The sequence below is a fragment of the Arctopsyche grandis genome, chromosome 3, assembly GCF_051622035.1.
Source record: "Arctopsyche grandis isolate Sample6627 chromosome 3, ASM5162203v2, whole genome shotgun sequence".
NCBI lineage: Eukaryota > Metazoa > Arthropoda > Insecta > Trichoptera > Hydropsychidae > Arctopsyche > Arctopsyche grandis.
In genome coordinates this window covers 1,422,942-1,439,828 of record NC_135357.1, presented here as the reverse complement: position 1 = coordinate 1,439,828, position 16,887 = coordinate 1,422,942, and the positions used below count along the sequence as shown (strand labels likewise).

Here is a 16,887-nt window from a genome sequence, read left to right as displayed (position 1 = left end):
TCTCCTTAATCACCCAATAAATGCTGTGAAGCGACTTTGGCCTTTTATTTGGATCCTCCACCCACCCCTACGCAACAATAGTTTGCTTTCGATTTCCGTTGTGACTTGTTTGTTTTTATCCATTATGTAAATCCAGTGTTCAACTTAGTTACATCAAATTTGATATACATAATCTCTAATGGTATCCTTGATGAGACCCAAAACGGTTTTTAAGAGCTCGGAGCCCGGGACCGAAGGACTCTCATGAAAAATCGTCTGGGGCCTGTGATCGTGATGTTCACAAGTGCATATTGTTGCATGGGTCTAGTTTGCGAAACCGAAACGACACAGACGAACCGACGGACGCAGTAATAATTTCAATAACGAACGTTTAACAACGCCGTTAGGGGCTACTCGAAACGCCGTTAACGAACTCGTTACGAGTCGAGTGCTCGACAATCGACTGTCGACGCTCTTAATTGTTTCCATTTTACAAGAGCGGACGAACGCCACTTAAACGGTTAACGACATTTATAGTCATTTTTCAAACTTTTTTAGTCACATTTGACTATCCCATCCTATTGACCGTCTCGTCTAGAGTTTGCTTTGATTCGATTATTTAACATAATTTGACCGATGCGATGATATTCAATTATTTGACAAAATTTCAATACTGATTCAGCAAAATATTATTTTATTACAAATTTAAATTTAATTCCAATAGAACGTTTTCATTTTAACATACGTACATAGTTACAAAGGTCAATTCTATGGGTGTCCAGTCAAAATCGCCCGTTACAAAACCGTCCCGACAAAACCATCCCGACATAACATAATCCTTACGCTACCTTTTTCCTACCTATACCCATTCTACTGTTTCCGACATTTTAAAAATCCTTTCTTTTAACAATCTTTCTGTCAGGCGACGACATACTGATGCTATATTCTTCTTTAAGCTCATAAATGGTTTCCTTGATTGTTCTGATTTACTGAATAAGGTTAATTTCAGAATCCCAGTTCGGTAGTCTAGACGCGTTGCACTCTTTTCACTTGATCCTTTCAATACTAATTCCCAAAAATATTTTTATCTGCAGCGCGTTTGTCGTAAGTTTAACGGAGAGCTGAATGAGGTTGATCTATTTGGTATTTCCCTACATCAATTCAGGTCTAACATCAAGAGAATCTTGACCGATTGATTCATTTCTTCTCCTATTCTATTTTTCCAATATTTCCAATATTTTTATACTTTAGTTTAGTTATGTAATGTGCTATTTAATCATATTATAGCTTTCATTCTTTTCCTTTTCATTTGTTTATTTTGTATTTACCTTTTTCATTTGTTTTATATTTGTAAATTTCAATTTCTTCTTATATTCTATTTTATAACCTTTTCCAAATATTTTAATACTATAGTGTAATTATGCAATGTTCTACATATTTTGTCATGCCTTTATTCTTTACTTTTTAATTTGTTTTCCTCATATTTATCTTTTTCATTTTTGTAAAAATCTATTATTGGACTCGGATGTTACATATATTATTTATTTACTATTTGTTTTTTCTATGTACATCCTGTCTGTTGATTTTTCAATTAATAAAATAAAATAAAAATAAAAATAGCCACGAGGCGTCAAAGCCGCGGGAGACAAAATCACGCGGCGACAAAACCACGCACCGGTAAAACCACTACAACAAAAATACATATATAAAAAATTCAAAATATCAATATGGACTTTGATTTTGACCTGAATGTAAATATTTCAACGAAGTACATATATACTTCGTCATACTTGGTGGAAAACTTAATTTTTCCTCTATATCAAATAACACTGTTCGACACGAAAAATGGTTCAGAGACGAGATATGACTTTTTTTATAGATCTATGCCCAGTAAACACAAACCTGGTAATAAAAAATTTTGATTGGCTCGAGATTCAGAGATATGTGTGTTTTTTAAATCGCGCCATTTTTCTATATCTTGGTGTTGTTCGGTCGATGTCTCAAAATCTGTCAATTTTCTGTTCAAAATGAATATTGCAATCTATAGTCGGGTATTTTATCTTCCATTTGTAGTACTTTTCAGCTTTCAAATCTCTCTAAGTAGTCATCCAGTTCAAATCAAAAGTCAAAAGTACGTATTTTCACTTGGGATTTTTTCCCAATGTTATTACTATTTTATATTGAGTGTTTTCTATTGAAACATGTTTATTGAGATAGTGTTCTGACTACAATATTTTTTGTTTTCGTTTAAAATGGGTAATTGGAAGTGTGCTGAACTTTAAATCGGTAAAATTGCGAGCAAAAAGCTCGTACTAGTGTTTACTCGTATTTACACGAATCTGAATTGAATTGATAGGGATAATATATTAAATTATCTTTATATGAGAATTAAATATAATTCCACTTAGAAAAATCATATTTCTACTATTCTTGTGGATTAATAACAAAAATTCGTTTATTTTATCGAGGTAAGCCAGTTATCAATATAATTGTCAATTATAATTATCAATATAATATACAATATAACCAGCAGCGTAGACTAGTGGTTAGTATATTATGCTTTCGAGCGGAGTAGTCACGGTTCGATTCCCACTAGTAGCTGCTGGCCAGACCTTGGTTTGTGATTCCAGGCCGATCGTTTCCTTTAAGAGTTTGCCAATTTTTTTGGTTTTCATTGAAACGGTTCCTGTAAATTGGCATTTCCGTTCCAATCTCTCTTGTAAAACACTGCAAAAAATTCTCCATTGATGTCACTGTGGATGTCTGTATGAATTTGAATTATATAAAATTCTTATGTACATATGTATATTGATTGAATGGTATCTGTATAAATGCACTCGTAACTTTGGAGCAATCTGTAAAGGCGAGTGAATGTTCACGTTGTATGAAATTAAATATAAATAAAATGATTTTTAGATCATTCTAAAATGTGTATTTTGAAATCTTCATACTTGTCGAGGCACTCTTCACACACCCACATACATCAATTCCGTTTTTATATATATTATTTCACGAATTTTTGCATTACGATGAAAAGCTATGATCAATAAATAGTACGTATGCTATAATTGCATATACTATAGGTTCATAGTGATATTTTTAAATATTTAGATTTTGCCTACTTCAATTCCCGAAAGCATTTTCATCAACATCGTCAAATTGATTTGAAGTACAAATGAACTTTTGCATACATATGTAAAATTTCAGTACCCAGAAGTATTATACACTAGTACAAATCGGACATCTGAAGCCACGTTTCCTATTGTGTTTGAGCCTTCGCATTTTACGACGACTTCCCTCGGGAACCCAATCACCCTAAAAAGAAGTACCTGTACCTACATAATCCCGATCCCAATTCACGCTCATGGTTGTTTCGATTCCGCATCACAAAGCGAAACGGGGGAGGGGTAAATTTTAGCATTCGAAAAGGCGCCCGGGGCTGAGGCGCCAATCGAATTAATTACAGATGCAAAGGTCGTATCCTGCAATACTCCAGGGAGGGAGACAATTCCCGTTTTTAAAGCAGGGCCGTGCACGGGGAACGCCTATTGCGAATTAATTCCCCGGATGCATAGCCGTTGGCGGTGCAATTAAGCGATCATGCAAAATAATGCATACACAGTTGCACAGAATGCGTCAAAATCGGCTCTAGAAGAGTATTAGAGGAGTAGAACCTACTAAAACTAAATCTGTTATCTGTTTCAAAGAAAATACACGCATAATCAAGCAGATCGAAATATCAAAATTCTAATGTGAAGACAGTGGAAAATTCAATCGTTTTTTAAACAACTATACTATGTACTTTGTATATGTACTTGTACTGAATTGTAGCAAATAGATGAATGGGTCTTGCACCGTGACAACGCACCCGCACACACTGTGTCGTTTGTACAACTTTTTTGATTAAAAAAAGTGATTATTATTTCATAATAGCTATTGTTACGTACGCCGCGGATTGAGCGAATTGCATTTAGACCAACGGATATCTGTTCTCGGATTAACTAAGTGCTTGCACTTACTTCCAAGGATTATATCTGGACTCTAAGTGCATTTAGGCTAAACAATGACCGTTATTAGTTCTATCTCAGAATCGGTACGGGGAGACCCAATGTCGTGGAAATACATATCCGAATACGTGACTATACAACAGGTTAACAGATTAGACGTCCTGAGAGATCTACCCTTTATAAGGCGGTACGTAGGCGATATCATGTCATTCATTCTAGACTGAGCACTGACAGTGCGTGTATCTCCTTAATAATCAATAAATGCTGTGAAACGACTGTTGGCCTTTTACTTGGATCCTCCACCCACCCCTACGCAACCGTTTTATGGTTTATTTAATGAAAAATAATTTTTTTTATATAAAATGTATGAAACGCAACAAATATTATATGTATGTATGTGGGATTTTTGACTAGGTTTAAAAGTTCAAAAATTCTATCAAGATAAGTAGTATATGACCTAATTGATACATTTTTTCTAAATTGTGACAATTTTTTAATACTTTTTCCAAGTCTCTTTTACTTTTTCAATTTTGAAATTCCTATATTCTTCCGATAGTTTTAAAACTTTGCCATTTTGTCGACATATAGTGGTTGACTAAGACTGTAGTAAGCTAATGTCTTCGACATAAAGCTAGAGGAGTTTAATTACGAACGAACTCATTAAAATTTACATCGGAATCTTGTATCTGATCGAAGCAATGACAGCTAGCTATACATACTAGCCTATCTACCACCCCTTTGCAAATCAATGAAAGAATTGTTAAAGCTAAGTTTTTCACTCTCATTTTCCATATTCATAAACGGCCTTTGACAAATGCTCTAGGCCATTTGTAAAAAATGGTTTTGACCGAAAATAGTCCAAAATACTTGAAACATCCAATACATGGATTGCATCTTACTAAAAATTACTTTTTATATCCAAAAAAAAATTGAGTGTATCTTCTTTTAAAAAATGCACAAACACGGATATCAAGTGGAAAATGTCAAATTGTTTTAATACATATTCATGAATCCGGGATTAAAAATTGATTTCAAAACTTATTAATCAAATTATCAATCAAAGTTGTATCAAACGTCATTAAAACGATACAGTGAGATTATTTCTATAAAATATCGATCAAAAACGGGAAGAATATGGACGAAAGCAATGTGTCAAAATTTCATTTTTCACGAGCATATCTTTTAAAATCCCAAAAACGGACCTTCTGAGCTAGCTGGAAAAGGGAAAAAATAATTAAACAGAAAATTTTCCAGAAAATGGTAAGAAGACATCTGACGGAAGCTGGATTATGGATCTCAGAACACTGATTTACATTAAATGGATTTACGGAATTTTTTTAAATTAGAAGCAATTCAAATAGGTTAAATTAGGGTGAGATAATAAAGGAATTTAAAAAAAATGCAGGTAGTAGCTGTTTTAAATACTCGAGTATTTTCGTTTAAAAGCATTTTATACAAGTGGACTAATACATATGTCCATGGCTGTATGTGTGTACATATGTATCTAATATATAATTTGGAAAGATACTTTGTTATGTATGTATGTATGTATATATGTATGTATGTATATATGTATGTATATATGTATGTATGTATGTATGTATGTATCCTTCGTTCGTAGAAATCCGTGACGTCATCGAACAAATTCCAAGTTCCCGGGGGCGTAGGCACCGAGGGCAAAGCCCTAGGGAGCGTAGACGCCGGGGGCGCAGACGCCGGGGGCGCAGACGCCGGGGGCGCAGACGCCGGGGGCGCAGACGCCGGGGGCGCAGACGCCGGGGGCGCAGACGCCGGGGGCGCAGACGTCGGGGGCAGAGCCCTAGGGGACGCAGACGCCAAGGGTGGAGCCCTAGGGGGCGCAGACGCTGGGGACGTACATATAATTTTTTATAAGAGACTTACTTTATATATATATATATTTTTTAGTTTGTTTATTCGTGACAGTCAATTTAATAAAAAAACAAATAAATGTATATAAAATAAAACTATTCAAATAGATTTAATAAAATGTTTACTATTAGATTAGTCATGTTTAAACGGATTATATTACAAATACCGAGCGAAGCCGGGTAATACAGCTAGTATAAAATATTTATGATTTTGTGAATAATCTGTTAAAATATACCTCAGGTCAAAACATTTATAATTTGAATCCTTCGAAATTTGTACAATTTTTATTTAAATGTATTACTTTTAATGTTGATCAAAGCGTTGTGTACTTTGGGATTTTCTCCGGAAATGAATGATAAAACGCTTTCGAATCGAAATTCAAAACGTTTTCCGCAATTTTCCATTTTCCGCTGTATAAATTTTACATTTGAATAAAACAATATTTGCACATTGCGCACTCGCCGTATTTAATTCCCAGAATAAACTTCAAACACTGGTTCCATTGTTACAATTAAAAATATGTTTTATTTTATCCCAACTCAAAAAATAATATATCTAGTAAAACAACAAACACAATCAAAGTAAAAAAAATATTTTAAAAATTTACCAATGAATATCGAATATTTTATTTTATATACATACATATATACCAGGAAGGCCTGACAGGTAAACCCCGATGCGCCTTCCTGGTCAATTACAAATATTGCAGCATTTTTTGAAAAACATACATTGACATCTATGGATTTTTACTTGAACATACATTTAATGTTACATAAATCATATTCAAATAGTGGTGACATAATGGGTAGGATGATTTGATGGAGGAAATTTAAATCGTTTCAACAATTAAATCAGATAAATTGGCAAACTCTGATTGAAAACGATCGACTTGGAGTAGCAAATATCCAAGTCTGACCAGCAGCACTAAAGATTATATTCAGAATAAACTCTTTTCAATTGTAGTCAGCTCACGGGATCAAACCCAGCAACCTCTCGGTGCTTAGCATAAACGCTACCGCCAAGCCGTACTTCTGGCATAAATAAGTTAACGTGTTAAATTATGGAGTGTAAACTTATTTAGGGACGTTGCATAGAAAAACCGTTACGAAATTGGTGTAACGAAATACGCTGATGGCATTCTCCATAAGCCCTTATCTCATTCATACTGGTCGTAAAAGTTTGCAAGCTCTGTTTATCCCAACCCTCTCCTCGCAACCACCTCACAACCCCCCCTTATTCCTATACCCCCTCTAAAAGCCTAACTTACCACGCAAGACCAATATCTACCAAATTTGTTTCGGTTCCAACACTCACACCTCACCACTGCTAGTTTCAATTCTGTCGTTCATGGCTTCGCACGATAGAAGTGAAACTACCACTGATCTCTTATCTAAAACGTCAATGACCGTGGAAATACATATGTACGTGTGTAGTTCTAGGGAATAGTCGACTGTCGCAAAACTATCCAGGATCGTAAAATAATTACGGGTTCAACGGGAATTATCATCGCGCTCGTTTGAGGCGGTCGTTATGCGCAACGACGTCCTTAACGGCGCGTTGCGTCACATTACGTTGCACGATTTCGACTGACCGGTGGTTCTCAAACATTCACTTTGTTCGGTGTACGTGTCATCCATCCACACAGCCCTAGTGGGAGTAGTCTGGATAAACAATTATGAACTGCGGTTCTCAAACTTTCATTATATTTAATATGAAGAACATTGAAAACTGCAGCTATCTGGCTTAAAAATTCAATTGATTCTGTTCAAAATAAAAGTGACTCACTATGTAGATATAAGTATGAGTAATTCTCAAAATTTTATTTGAATTGCGTTGAAAACGTTTGAGAACCGCATAAAAAGTCATAAAAATACATCTGCTTAAAATTAAATCTTACAAAAGTTAAATTACGGTATTGCGATAGCGTGCGCGTATAGTATAGTATAGCTAACTCGTCTTACTTGCGTGCGTGCGATCGCGATGAAATTTTGATTTGATTCGATCACAATTTCTCCATACATATATGTATGTATACGTAGGCACAGCTAGAGGTTGTGATTTCTCGACTTTTTTTGATTCTCGAGATTCGAGAATCTCCTTTTCTCGGAATATTTGAATCTCGAGATATGAGAATCTTATTTTCTCGAAATATTTGAATCTCGAGAATTCGAGATTTTCTTTTTTTTGTTTCTCGAGATTCTCGAGAATTCTCGAGAAAGTATATATATTTTTTTAATATAGTGAATTGATTTTTTTAGCATATAAACTTGACAACATACAAAAATCAAAAGTACACAAACACTACATATGTATATTATATCAGGGGCTTTCAACTTTATTAAAGACATGACGAAAGAAAGATATAGAGAGATACAATAGAACATTGAATAGAAAAAAAGTAAAATTATATAAAAAAAAAAAGTTATAAAACAAGGTGTAACGTTACATAGAGAGACGCCCCGTAGACCGGTGACGTCATGGTGACGCCGACCAATGGTGGAGTCGGGCGTTGCGGCCAATGGCTGCACCCGACTCCTTGACCAATGACTATACATGGTTACGTGTCATAACGTGTATGCGCTGAGCGCTGAATATTTAAGTATGGTGCGCTCTCGAACGGTGGCATTCGGATCCTGACCTCCACCGGACGAGCAGCAATAAAGACTTGGAACCTGCCTGCGTGTTTTCTTGTACCTCGACCTGACTCCACTTACCTTTGAATACTCTTCAAAGGCATGAAAAGAAAATAAAAATGTACAAAAGTTATTTAAAATAGTAAAAATAACAATATGTAAAAAATAATTTTATAAAATTCCCAGTGCTGCTACCCGGCTTTGCCCGTGTTTTTGTGACCGAACAAATAGTAAAAATACTGACCATCTATGCATATTAAAATACTGACTATAAATTGATTAATATCTAAGGAACAAATACTCGAATAAATAAATAATAAATCAAAAATCTTTGTTTTATGTGTGTTAAGTGGGGTCATATTGTTAGTGAAAATATATTTTCACTAGCGTTTTAGTGATATCATAACCGAATACTTTCGCACTAGTGACTAGTACCTAAATTCACATACATATACATATGTAACTTAAAAATGGTGTGATTTCGTTGTAACATGTGTATATGACCGAATAATAACTTACCGGACAAATAATAAAAATACTGACCGTCTATACATACATATTATAATACTTCACAAAATTATTTACAAGTTAACAAGTATACAAATCAGTCAATTTATTGAGCAAAAACATGTAGTGATAAATTAAGAATATTCTCGATATTTTCGAGATTCTAATAAACGATTTCCCGAGATACGAGAATCTCGAATTTTCATAATAAAATATTCTCGAGAAATGAGAATCTCAAAATTTTACAATAAAATATTCTCGAGAAACGAGAATCAAAATTTCTAGAGAATTCTCGAGTAATCTCGAGATGAGATTTCTAGATCACAACCTCTAGGCACAGCGGAGTGTACAGATAAAGCTATTGCATACCAAGAGAGAGGTCGTGGTTTTTGTGGTCAGTGACCAATAGAGTCTGACCAATAAGTCCTGACCAAATCTTGTGGTCATTAAAAAAAGACCAGCTCCTGTTTTTTCCTGAATTTTCCGATTTTTCAAGCTTAATTTTTTTGGCAGGTCCAATGAATCGGTATCCTCACCCTCAGTTTCTCGCAAATTCAAGTTATTACCAATTCGAATTTTCTAAAATCTTATAAAATTCTACCACCTACATACATAATGTATTTTTCGCAAATTTGCAGTGTATCCAAAAATTTTGTTTATTGTCCATATATGTCTCTATTGTATTCTGTCTTGTTATGTTTGAAAAATTGTAAGTAAGAACAATCGTAATTTGTATAAATTAATTTTCCCAAGTTCGAGGACCCATTTCATTGTAATTTTTAGTTCGAAAATAGGGAAATTAAAAGTTTCGGCAGTCTATGTAGTTTAAAAAAAAAATGACAAATATACACACATAAGAACGTATCATCATCATATATATAATAGCGCTATTCTGTATGTCTGCGATAACGCTAGCTTTACTATAATATTCGTTTCAATCCGACATACATATGTACGTCACAACTAAACAACTGCCAACAAAACGTACATGAATATAATAACAAAAGAAAAAAAAACTTCTATATATACTGTTTGCTATCAATTATTCCATAATTATTGAGCATTAACCGCCATCTATTGAAAATTTATTTAATTAATCAATTGTTCTATCGGTGTTTTATATTGTTTATATGTAGGCAGTGTTTCCCTTTTTTTCTCATCTATATATATATTATATAATATAGATGTGTGTAAGTGTCGAATAGGTTCCTAAACCACAGAACCAATTACAATGGAACTTTCAGGATTTGTTGTATGCATGTCCGGGAAGATTACTGTGAAAAAAAACGGGGAAAAACCTCTTACAATTTTACTTACGATTTTACTGACGCGAAAGTAAAGCTTAAAAATAAAGCGAAAGTAAAGCCTTCAACGCATCAAGCCGCGAGTGTGACAATAATCGCGCCACGCCTACCTCGCACTCAAATGTACTGACCATTCAGGGCTGTGCCACAAACACACATCAGATGGCCCACGTTAACAAATATAACTATACATATAAATATGTATACATGCCAGCAGCATAGCTCGGACGTTAAGCTTCTGCTTACCGTCAAGAAGGTGCCGGGTTCAATCCCTGAATGAAAATGATTTTTTCAGAGTATGCTGTTGGTCAGACTTGGATTTGTGACTCCAGGTTGATCGTTTCCTATCAGAGTTTGCCAATTTTCTCTGATTTCATTGTTGAAACGGTTCCCGGAAAAAAAATTGGCTAAAAATCCTTCCTACCTACTATGTCACCACTATTTGAAATTTGATTGATGTACAATAAAAATTTATGTACAATTCATAGATGTCTCGTTAATTTGCGAGTTTTTTCAGTGTCTCGCAATTCAACGACTTATAATAAAAATGCTGCATTTGTATTTGTAATTGGCCAGGAAGGCGCATTGGGATTTACCTGTAAGGCCTTCCTGGTATATATGTAAAAATAAATAAATGTATACATTTATGTAAATACAAATACCATATAGGTTTATTTAATGATTTTATACGTATTTATTTTTGTTGGGTCACTATATATGAAAAGTTAAATAAATAAATATACACATGTATGTATATAGGTAGCATATATTTACCAAAACAGAGCTGGATACTTTCGCTAGTGCGAATTTATGTAGTAAAAATGTATGTGCACTAGATAGTAAATAGTTTAATTTCTTCATAGTGCACTGCCATTTTTTGTTTTCGAATTCGCGCTAGCGTTATTCCCTTGCGGTTTGGCTCACGGCGCGCATTCCCGAGGAGTTGCGCGTTTGAAATGCAAATTGAGCAAAATGGGCCGAATTATACGACCAAATGAGCCCGAGGCACCACTGTATTATATGGTGGCTAATGGGCCGACGGCTAGCGCAGCCTCTCTACCCCCCCCCCCCCTCCCCCTAATGGACTTTTTAATATTCGACAATAATACCGCAGGATCGCATTTATAATTCTTTCTCGTCAGAAAATTTGCACATATCACTTTCAAAGGTCGTAGATACCGGAAAGGGGGTTTGATCCTCATAAATTGCCGGGAAAAGTGATGATAATGTAAATATTTCAAAGTATATTTTTTGTCATACTTGGTGGAAAACTTCATTTTTCCTCTGTATTTAATGATAATTTGAATGTTTTCATTATTTATTTTTATAAAGGAGATTATTTATTATCATAATGTTTGATAAAATCATTTAAACTCATATTTTACATAAAGGAAAAATTGAGTTTTCCATCAAGTGTGAAGAATTGAATTATTCCGTCCATATTTTATTTTATTTTATTTTTACATAGATATGTATATACCACATGAAGGCTTGACAGGAAGATCCCAATGCGCCTTCCTAGACAATTAATTACAAAAAATGCAGCATTTTATTATTTCATAAATCAATGTATTTCACTATATCACTGAAGAACACGAAATAACAATTAATTAATTACATAATTAATCCATTGAGACATCTATGGATTTGGATTTTGTACATAACTCTTACAAATTATACACACAATAAATACAGAAGATTTGTGACAGCAGGAAAGATTATGTTTTGCCAATTTTGAGGAACCGTCTCAACAATGATCAAATAAAAGTGGCAAACTCTGATATGAAACGATCGATTTGGAGTCACAAATACCCCCAAATATAACCAGCAGTATATATATGTATATTTGTTAATTCGAATATTGTACATATAAAAAATTGGTAGTTAGCGTATTATGCTTTCGAGCGGAGTGGTCACGGTTCGATTCCCACTAGTAGCTGTTGGCCAGACCTTGATTTGTAACTCCAGGTCAATTGTTTCCTTCAAGAGTTTGTGAGTTTTTTTGATTTTCATTAAACGGTTCCTGTAAATTGGCATTTCCTTTCCAATCTCTCTTTTAAATCAATTCGCCAATTTGTACAAAAATATCTCCATTATTTTCACTGCGGATGTTTGTATAAATTCGAATTATATAAAATGATAATACATATGTATATTAAAGTTATTCAGCGTGTTGAGGCTCAGCAATTTTTATAATAAAATGCTGCAAAACTGTCTCCATAGATGTCACAATGTATAAAATGATGTAATGATGTTTGTATTAATTCACATTGTATAAAATGCTTGTATTGATTGTATTGTATCTGTTTTAGTAAACTCGTCACTTTGGAGCGATCTATAAAAGTGAGTGTTCGATTGAAATAAAAATAAAATAAAATAATTAAAATAAACTTCCCTTCTATAAATATAGAAGGGTGGGGGTGGGGGGTTAAAAGGTGAAAATTAGATGGAAGGAGTCTCTTTCTAGCTCATAAGCGCATGTAGATGTTTGTTTAATTCGCATTGTATAAAATGCTTCGCTCTGGAGCGATCTGTAAAGGCGAGTGTACATGTTCGATTGAAATAAAAATAAAATAAAAATGTATGAATAATAATACTGACCATTAAATATCGGAAATACTAAGCTTTGCTCGGTAAATAAGTAATTGAAGAAAAGATGATTTATTTGCATCATAAATTAACAAGCAAAAAAGAACAACTGAACAGCGCTGCCATTGTCTCGACAGATTCGGGCAGATTTTGACGCGTCCGAACGTTACAGTGTGTTACTGCGTAGCTATAGTGTTAACTTGTCTATTTGTATTCCTGCGAGCAAGATGCAATATATCAACTCGACACTAGTCACAAATTTAATTTATTAAATAAGATTTTTCAAGGTTGATGCCCATTTAATTGTAACTTTGAGTCCAGATTGAGATGTGTTTTTTTTTTACATTTCTCAGTTGCGTTTAGTCCATACTAATCTCTACTAATAATACGTTGGTTTCATTACCTTATTGGGATGTCCGCTATGTTTGAGAAGCTTTTTGCAGCACTTTCCTCTGCTGTCTGTGTAGAATTGCTGCTGCTTTGTGTACCAGCAGCAGCCTCGGCTAGCTGGAGTTCCCGGAGTCACTTCCCTGGACTCGCTCATCATCACCAAATTCACCAACACATTGGTTCACTCACTATTTTTACCGGTTGAATATCACTTCACTAAAAGGATTACTTGAATTACACTCAATTTTCGTGTTATTTTTCACCGAAAATATAATACGAAATGATTAATTTTACATTGATGATTAGTCATCGTAGTCTGTGCGCGACGCGTCACAAAGTTGAACACACCTGAAAATTAATTTTAAAAATAGATTAATCTCACATATGTAAAAATGAACGAATTTTTGTATGATTTTATAAGGTTTTGTATACAATAGTCAAAATGCCAGGCGTCACTTGGTCATTGAAAAATTGAAAAAAAATATGGGCTACTCTAAGTTAGAGTGCCGTGAGTTTTAAATTGAAAACTATGGGTTTGCATAGCATTCAAATAAACATATGAACATAGAAAAATGTTTGTGTTACTTGGGCGTCTTTGTATTGGAGTCCTTAAATCCCGGACTCCAAGTCCTTGCAAAGCCATGATACAGAATGTATGTATCTATATCAAATTTGACAGTTCCAAGTTTAATATCGTACATTTTTCATTACGTATTTTCGTCTATGTAAATCTATAGTTTTAAAATGAGGATCATACAATTACTTATATAAACCAGCAGCATGAACTAGTGGCTAGCATATAATGCTTTCGAACAAAAGTGGTCACGGGTTCGAGTCTCACTGACTGCTGCTGGTCAGACCTCGGTTTACAAGCCCAAGTCGATCGTTTCCTATCAGAAAATATAATGATTTCAATTGTGTGGTCACGGGTTCTATCCTTGGCTTTCAGCTGCTAGCCAGACCTTGGATATGTAAAACTTCGTCTATTGTCTATGAGTTATATCGTCTATAACCAGCAGCATAGATTAGTGGTTAGCGTATAATTCTTTCGAACAAAGTGGTTACGGGTTCGATCCCACTTGTTGCTGATGAGCAGACATTGGATATGTGACTCCAGGTCGACCGTTCCCTATCAAATTTTGCCAATTTATCTGATTTTCATTAAAACTGTTCCTCTAAAATTGGCATCCCTGTCCTATCTCTCTCGCAAAATTTTGAGTTTTCAAAATCTTGATTTTTCACTGATTTATATAAATTCTGCGAAATTCTCCATAGATGTCTCTGTGGATGTTGATCGTATTTGCCTTGTATAATGCTTCTGTACCATATTTAACCATAGATGTCGTGTTTAATGTAAAATATATAATAATAATATCGCTATTCCGTGTGTCTGTCTGACTGTGTGTCTTTCTGTCTGTATGTGTGTCTGCCTGTGTGTTTGTCTGTGTGAATGTGTGTCTTTCTGAGATAACGCTCGCTTTACTATAATAGTCGTTTCGATTCGACATACATATGTACGACACAGCTAAACCACTGCCAAAACATATACGAAGATATAATAACAAAAGAAAAAAAACTTCTATATATACTGATCGCTACTAATGTTTCTTCTAGGCTGAGAACTTACCGCCATCTATTGTAAATTTATTTAATTTTTCTATCGGTGTTTTATAATATATTGTTTATATATAGGGAGGTATGTATGTAGGTAGTTTTTACCATTTTTTTTCATATTAAAACTATATACATATGTATATAAAATTGAATATCTGTCTGTGTTTCTTGTATAGGATCCTAAACCACAGAACCAATTACAATGAAACTTTCAGGATTTGTTGTATGCATGTCGGAGAAGATTACTGTGAAAAAAAAATCACCAAAAACGGAAACGGAAACGGGAAAAACGGAAATGAGTGTCATTGCAACGCAATAATTTCAAATGTATTCGCTGCCTGCGTTTTTCTGAAAAATGGGAAAGGGAACGGGAACGGGAACGGGAATGGGAACGGGAATGAGAACGGGAACGGGAATCGCATGCGTTATTGTGGCATTGCAACGAATGCAGAGTTCAGCTAGTAATTAAATATAAATAAAATATATGTAAATTAAATATATTTAAAAGGTATTTGAAAATAATTCGACCGTGTGTGGATCTAACCCAAAACCGACACATTTCTTTTATTTTTTTTTATTTAATAACTTAATATACCAACACTCATGCAATGATATTTCATTGGGTACAACACGAGTATATAATAATTTTGTATTTATAATTGATATTTCGTGATATAGTACACTCGTCGCATTGAAGTCTGTAATGTAAGACGAGTGTACATGATTGATTGAATAAGAATAAAAATTAAATCTCTTAATCTTATCTAGTAACTTATTAAATCTTATGTAAATACGATTCCATATTGAAAACTGTTGCATATATGTATGTAGTGAAGTATATCTGTATCAAGGTTTCTGAATGGAACCCTTGCAAAGCCATGAGACAATATGTATATTAAACATGGAGGTTCTCATAATTCTTTTGAACCTGTCACATTGGTTAATCTTTCCCTGAACTTTAACCCCATACTTATCCGGTTTTTCCTCAGCACTTGCCTCGAAATAATAGTACAAAATAAAATAAACTCAACTCTAGTTAGTGGGGTTTATAAGGTCCGTCGGTAAAAACAGTTTGAGGCGTTGGGAATTTCCAGCGTCGACGGCCCGGGACGGGAAGGTTTTCCCGGGAAATTTGTGCGGCCATAAACAATAATAAACTATATAGCGAGGCCGAGGCGACATATTGCGGCCGTGGCGAGAATATTCTCGTCGTCGACGTGAATAAACGTCTTCATTATGTCGACCCAACAGCCTCCCCTCAGCGAACCTACATAATGTTATAGTTCCCATCAGCCTCGAGTCCAAAAGGACCTATGTTGCACCGAGGCATGCGTCAAATAGTATCATTAACACAATACGCAAAAATAAATATCCTATCCTTTAATAATATTTCTGTCAGGCGACGACTCACTGATGCTACATTCTTTTTTAAGCTCCTAAATGGTTTCCTTGATTATGTTTGGATATGAACGTCGACATATATGCCTGTTTCATAGACTACGAAAAGGCATTTGATAATGTGCGACATAATAAACTAATTGAAATATTATCGCAGATAGGGTTAGACAAAAGAGATATTCGGCTAATTGGTAATCTCTATTGGAATCAGACGGCCGTAGTACGTGATACAACAGAGAGCGTAAGAATAATGAAGGGAGTTCGGCAAGGATGTGTGCTATCACCGCTACTGTTTAATTTATATTCAGAAAATACTATTTCTGAAGCCTTGGAAGAGATATGTAGATTCCGGAATTAAAATAAATGGCACAGTAATTAATAACATTCGGTACGCGGATGGTACAGTACTACTGACCACGAACTTCAACGACTTACAGGCAACACTGGACGCAGTTGTTGGGCATAGCTCTAGGGCGGGGTTGAAGCTGAATACAAAAAAGACCAAATGGATGATATTCAGCAAGTCAGCGCACAATACGGTCAGCTCTCATTTACAGATCAATAACAGCATGGTGG

At 34.6% G+C, this 16,887-nt stretch overlaps 1 protein-coding gene and 1 long non-coding RNA gene across 2 annotated transcripts in view; one reads left to right on the top strand and one right to left on the bottom strand.

Annotated features, from left to right (window-relative positions):
• The window catches only part of LOC143910004 (uncharacterized), an 805,996-nt gene that overhangs the window by 163,138 nt on the left and 625,971 nt on the right, over positions 1 to 16,887 (top strand). The gene's annotated exons all lie outside the window — the stretch shown is intronic.
• Positions 1 to 16,887, bottom strand: part of LOC143910003 (uncharacterized) — a 236,460-nt gene that overhangs the window by 120,465 nt on the left and 99,108 nt on the right. The window contains exon 2 of the mRNA XM_077428336.1: positions 13,313 to 13,647. Within this exon, the coding sequence (XP_077284462.1) occupies positions 13,313 to 13,456 (144 nt within the window). The 5' untranslated portion in view covers positions 13,457 to 13,647. The remainder of the gene's footprint in view (positions 1 to 13,312; positions 13,648 to 16,887) is intronic.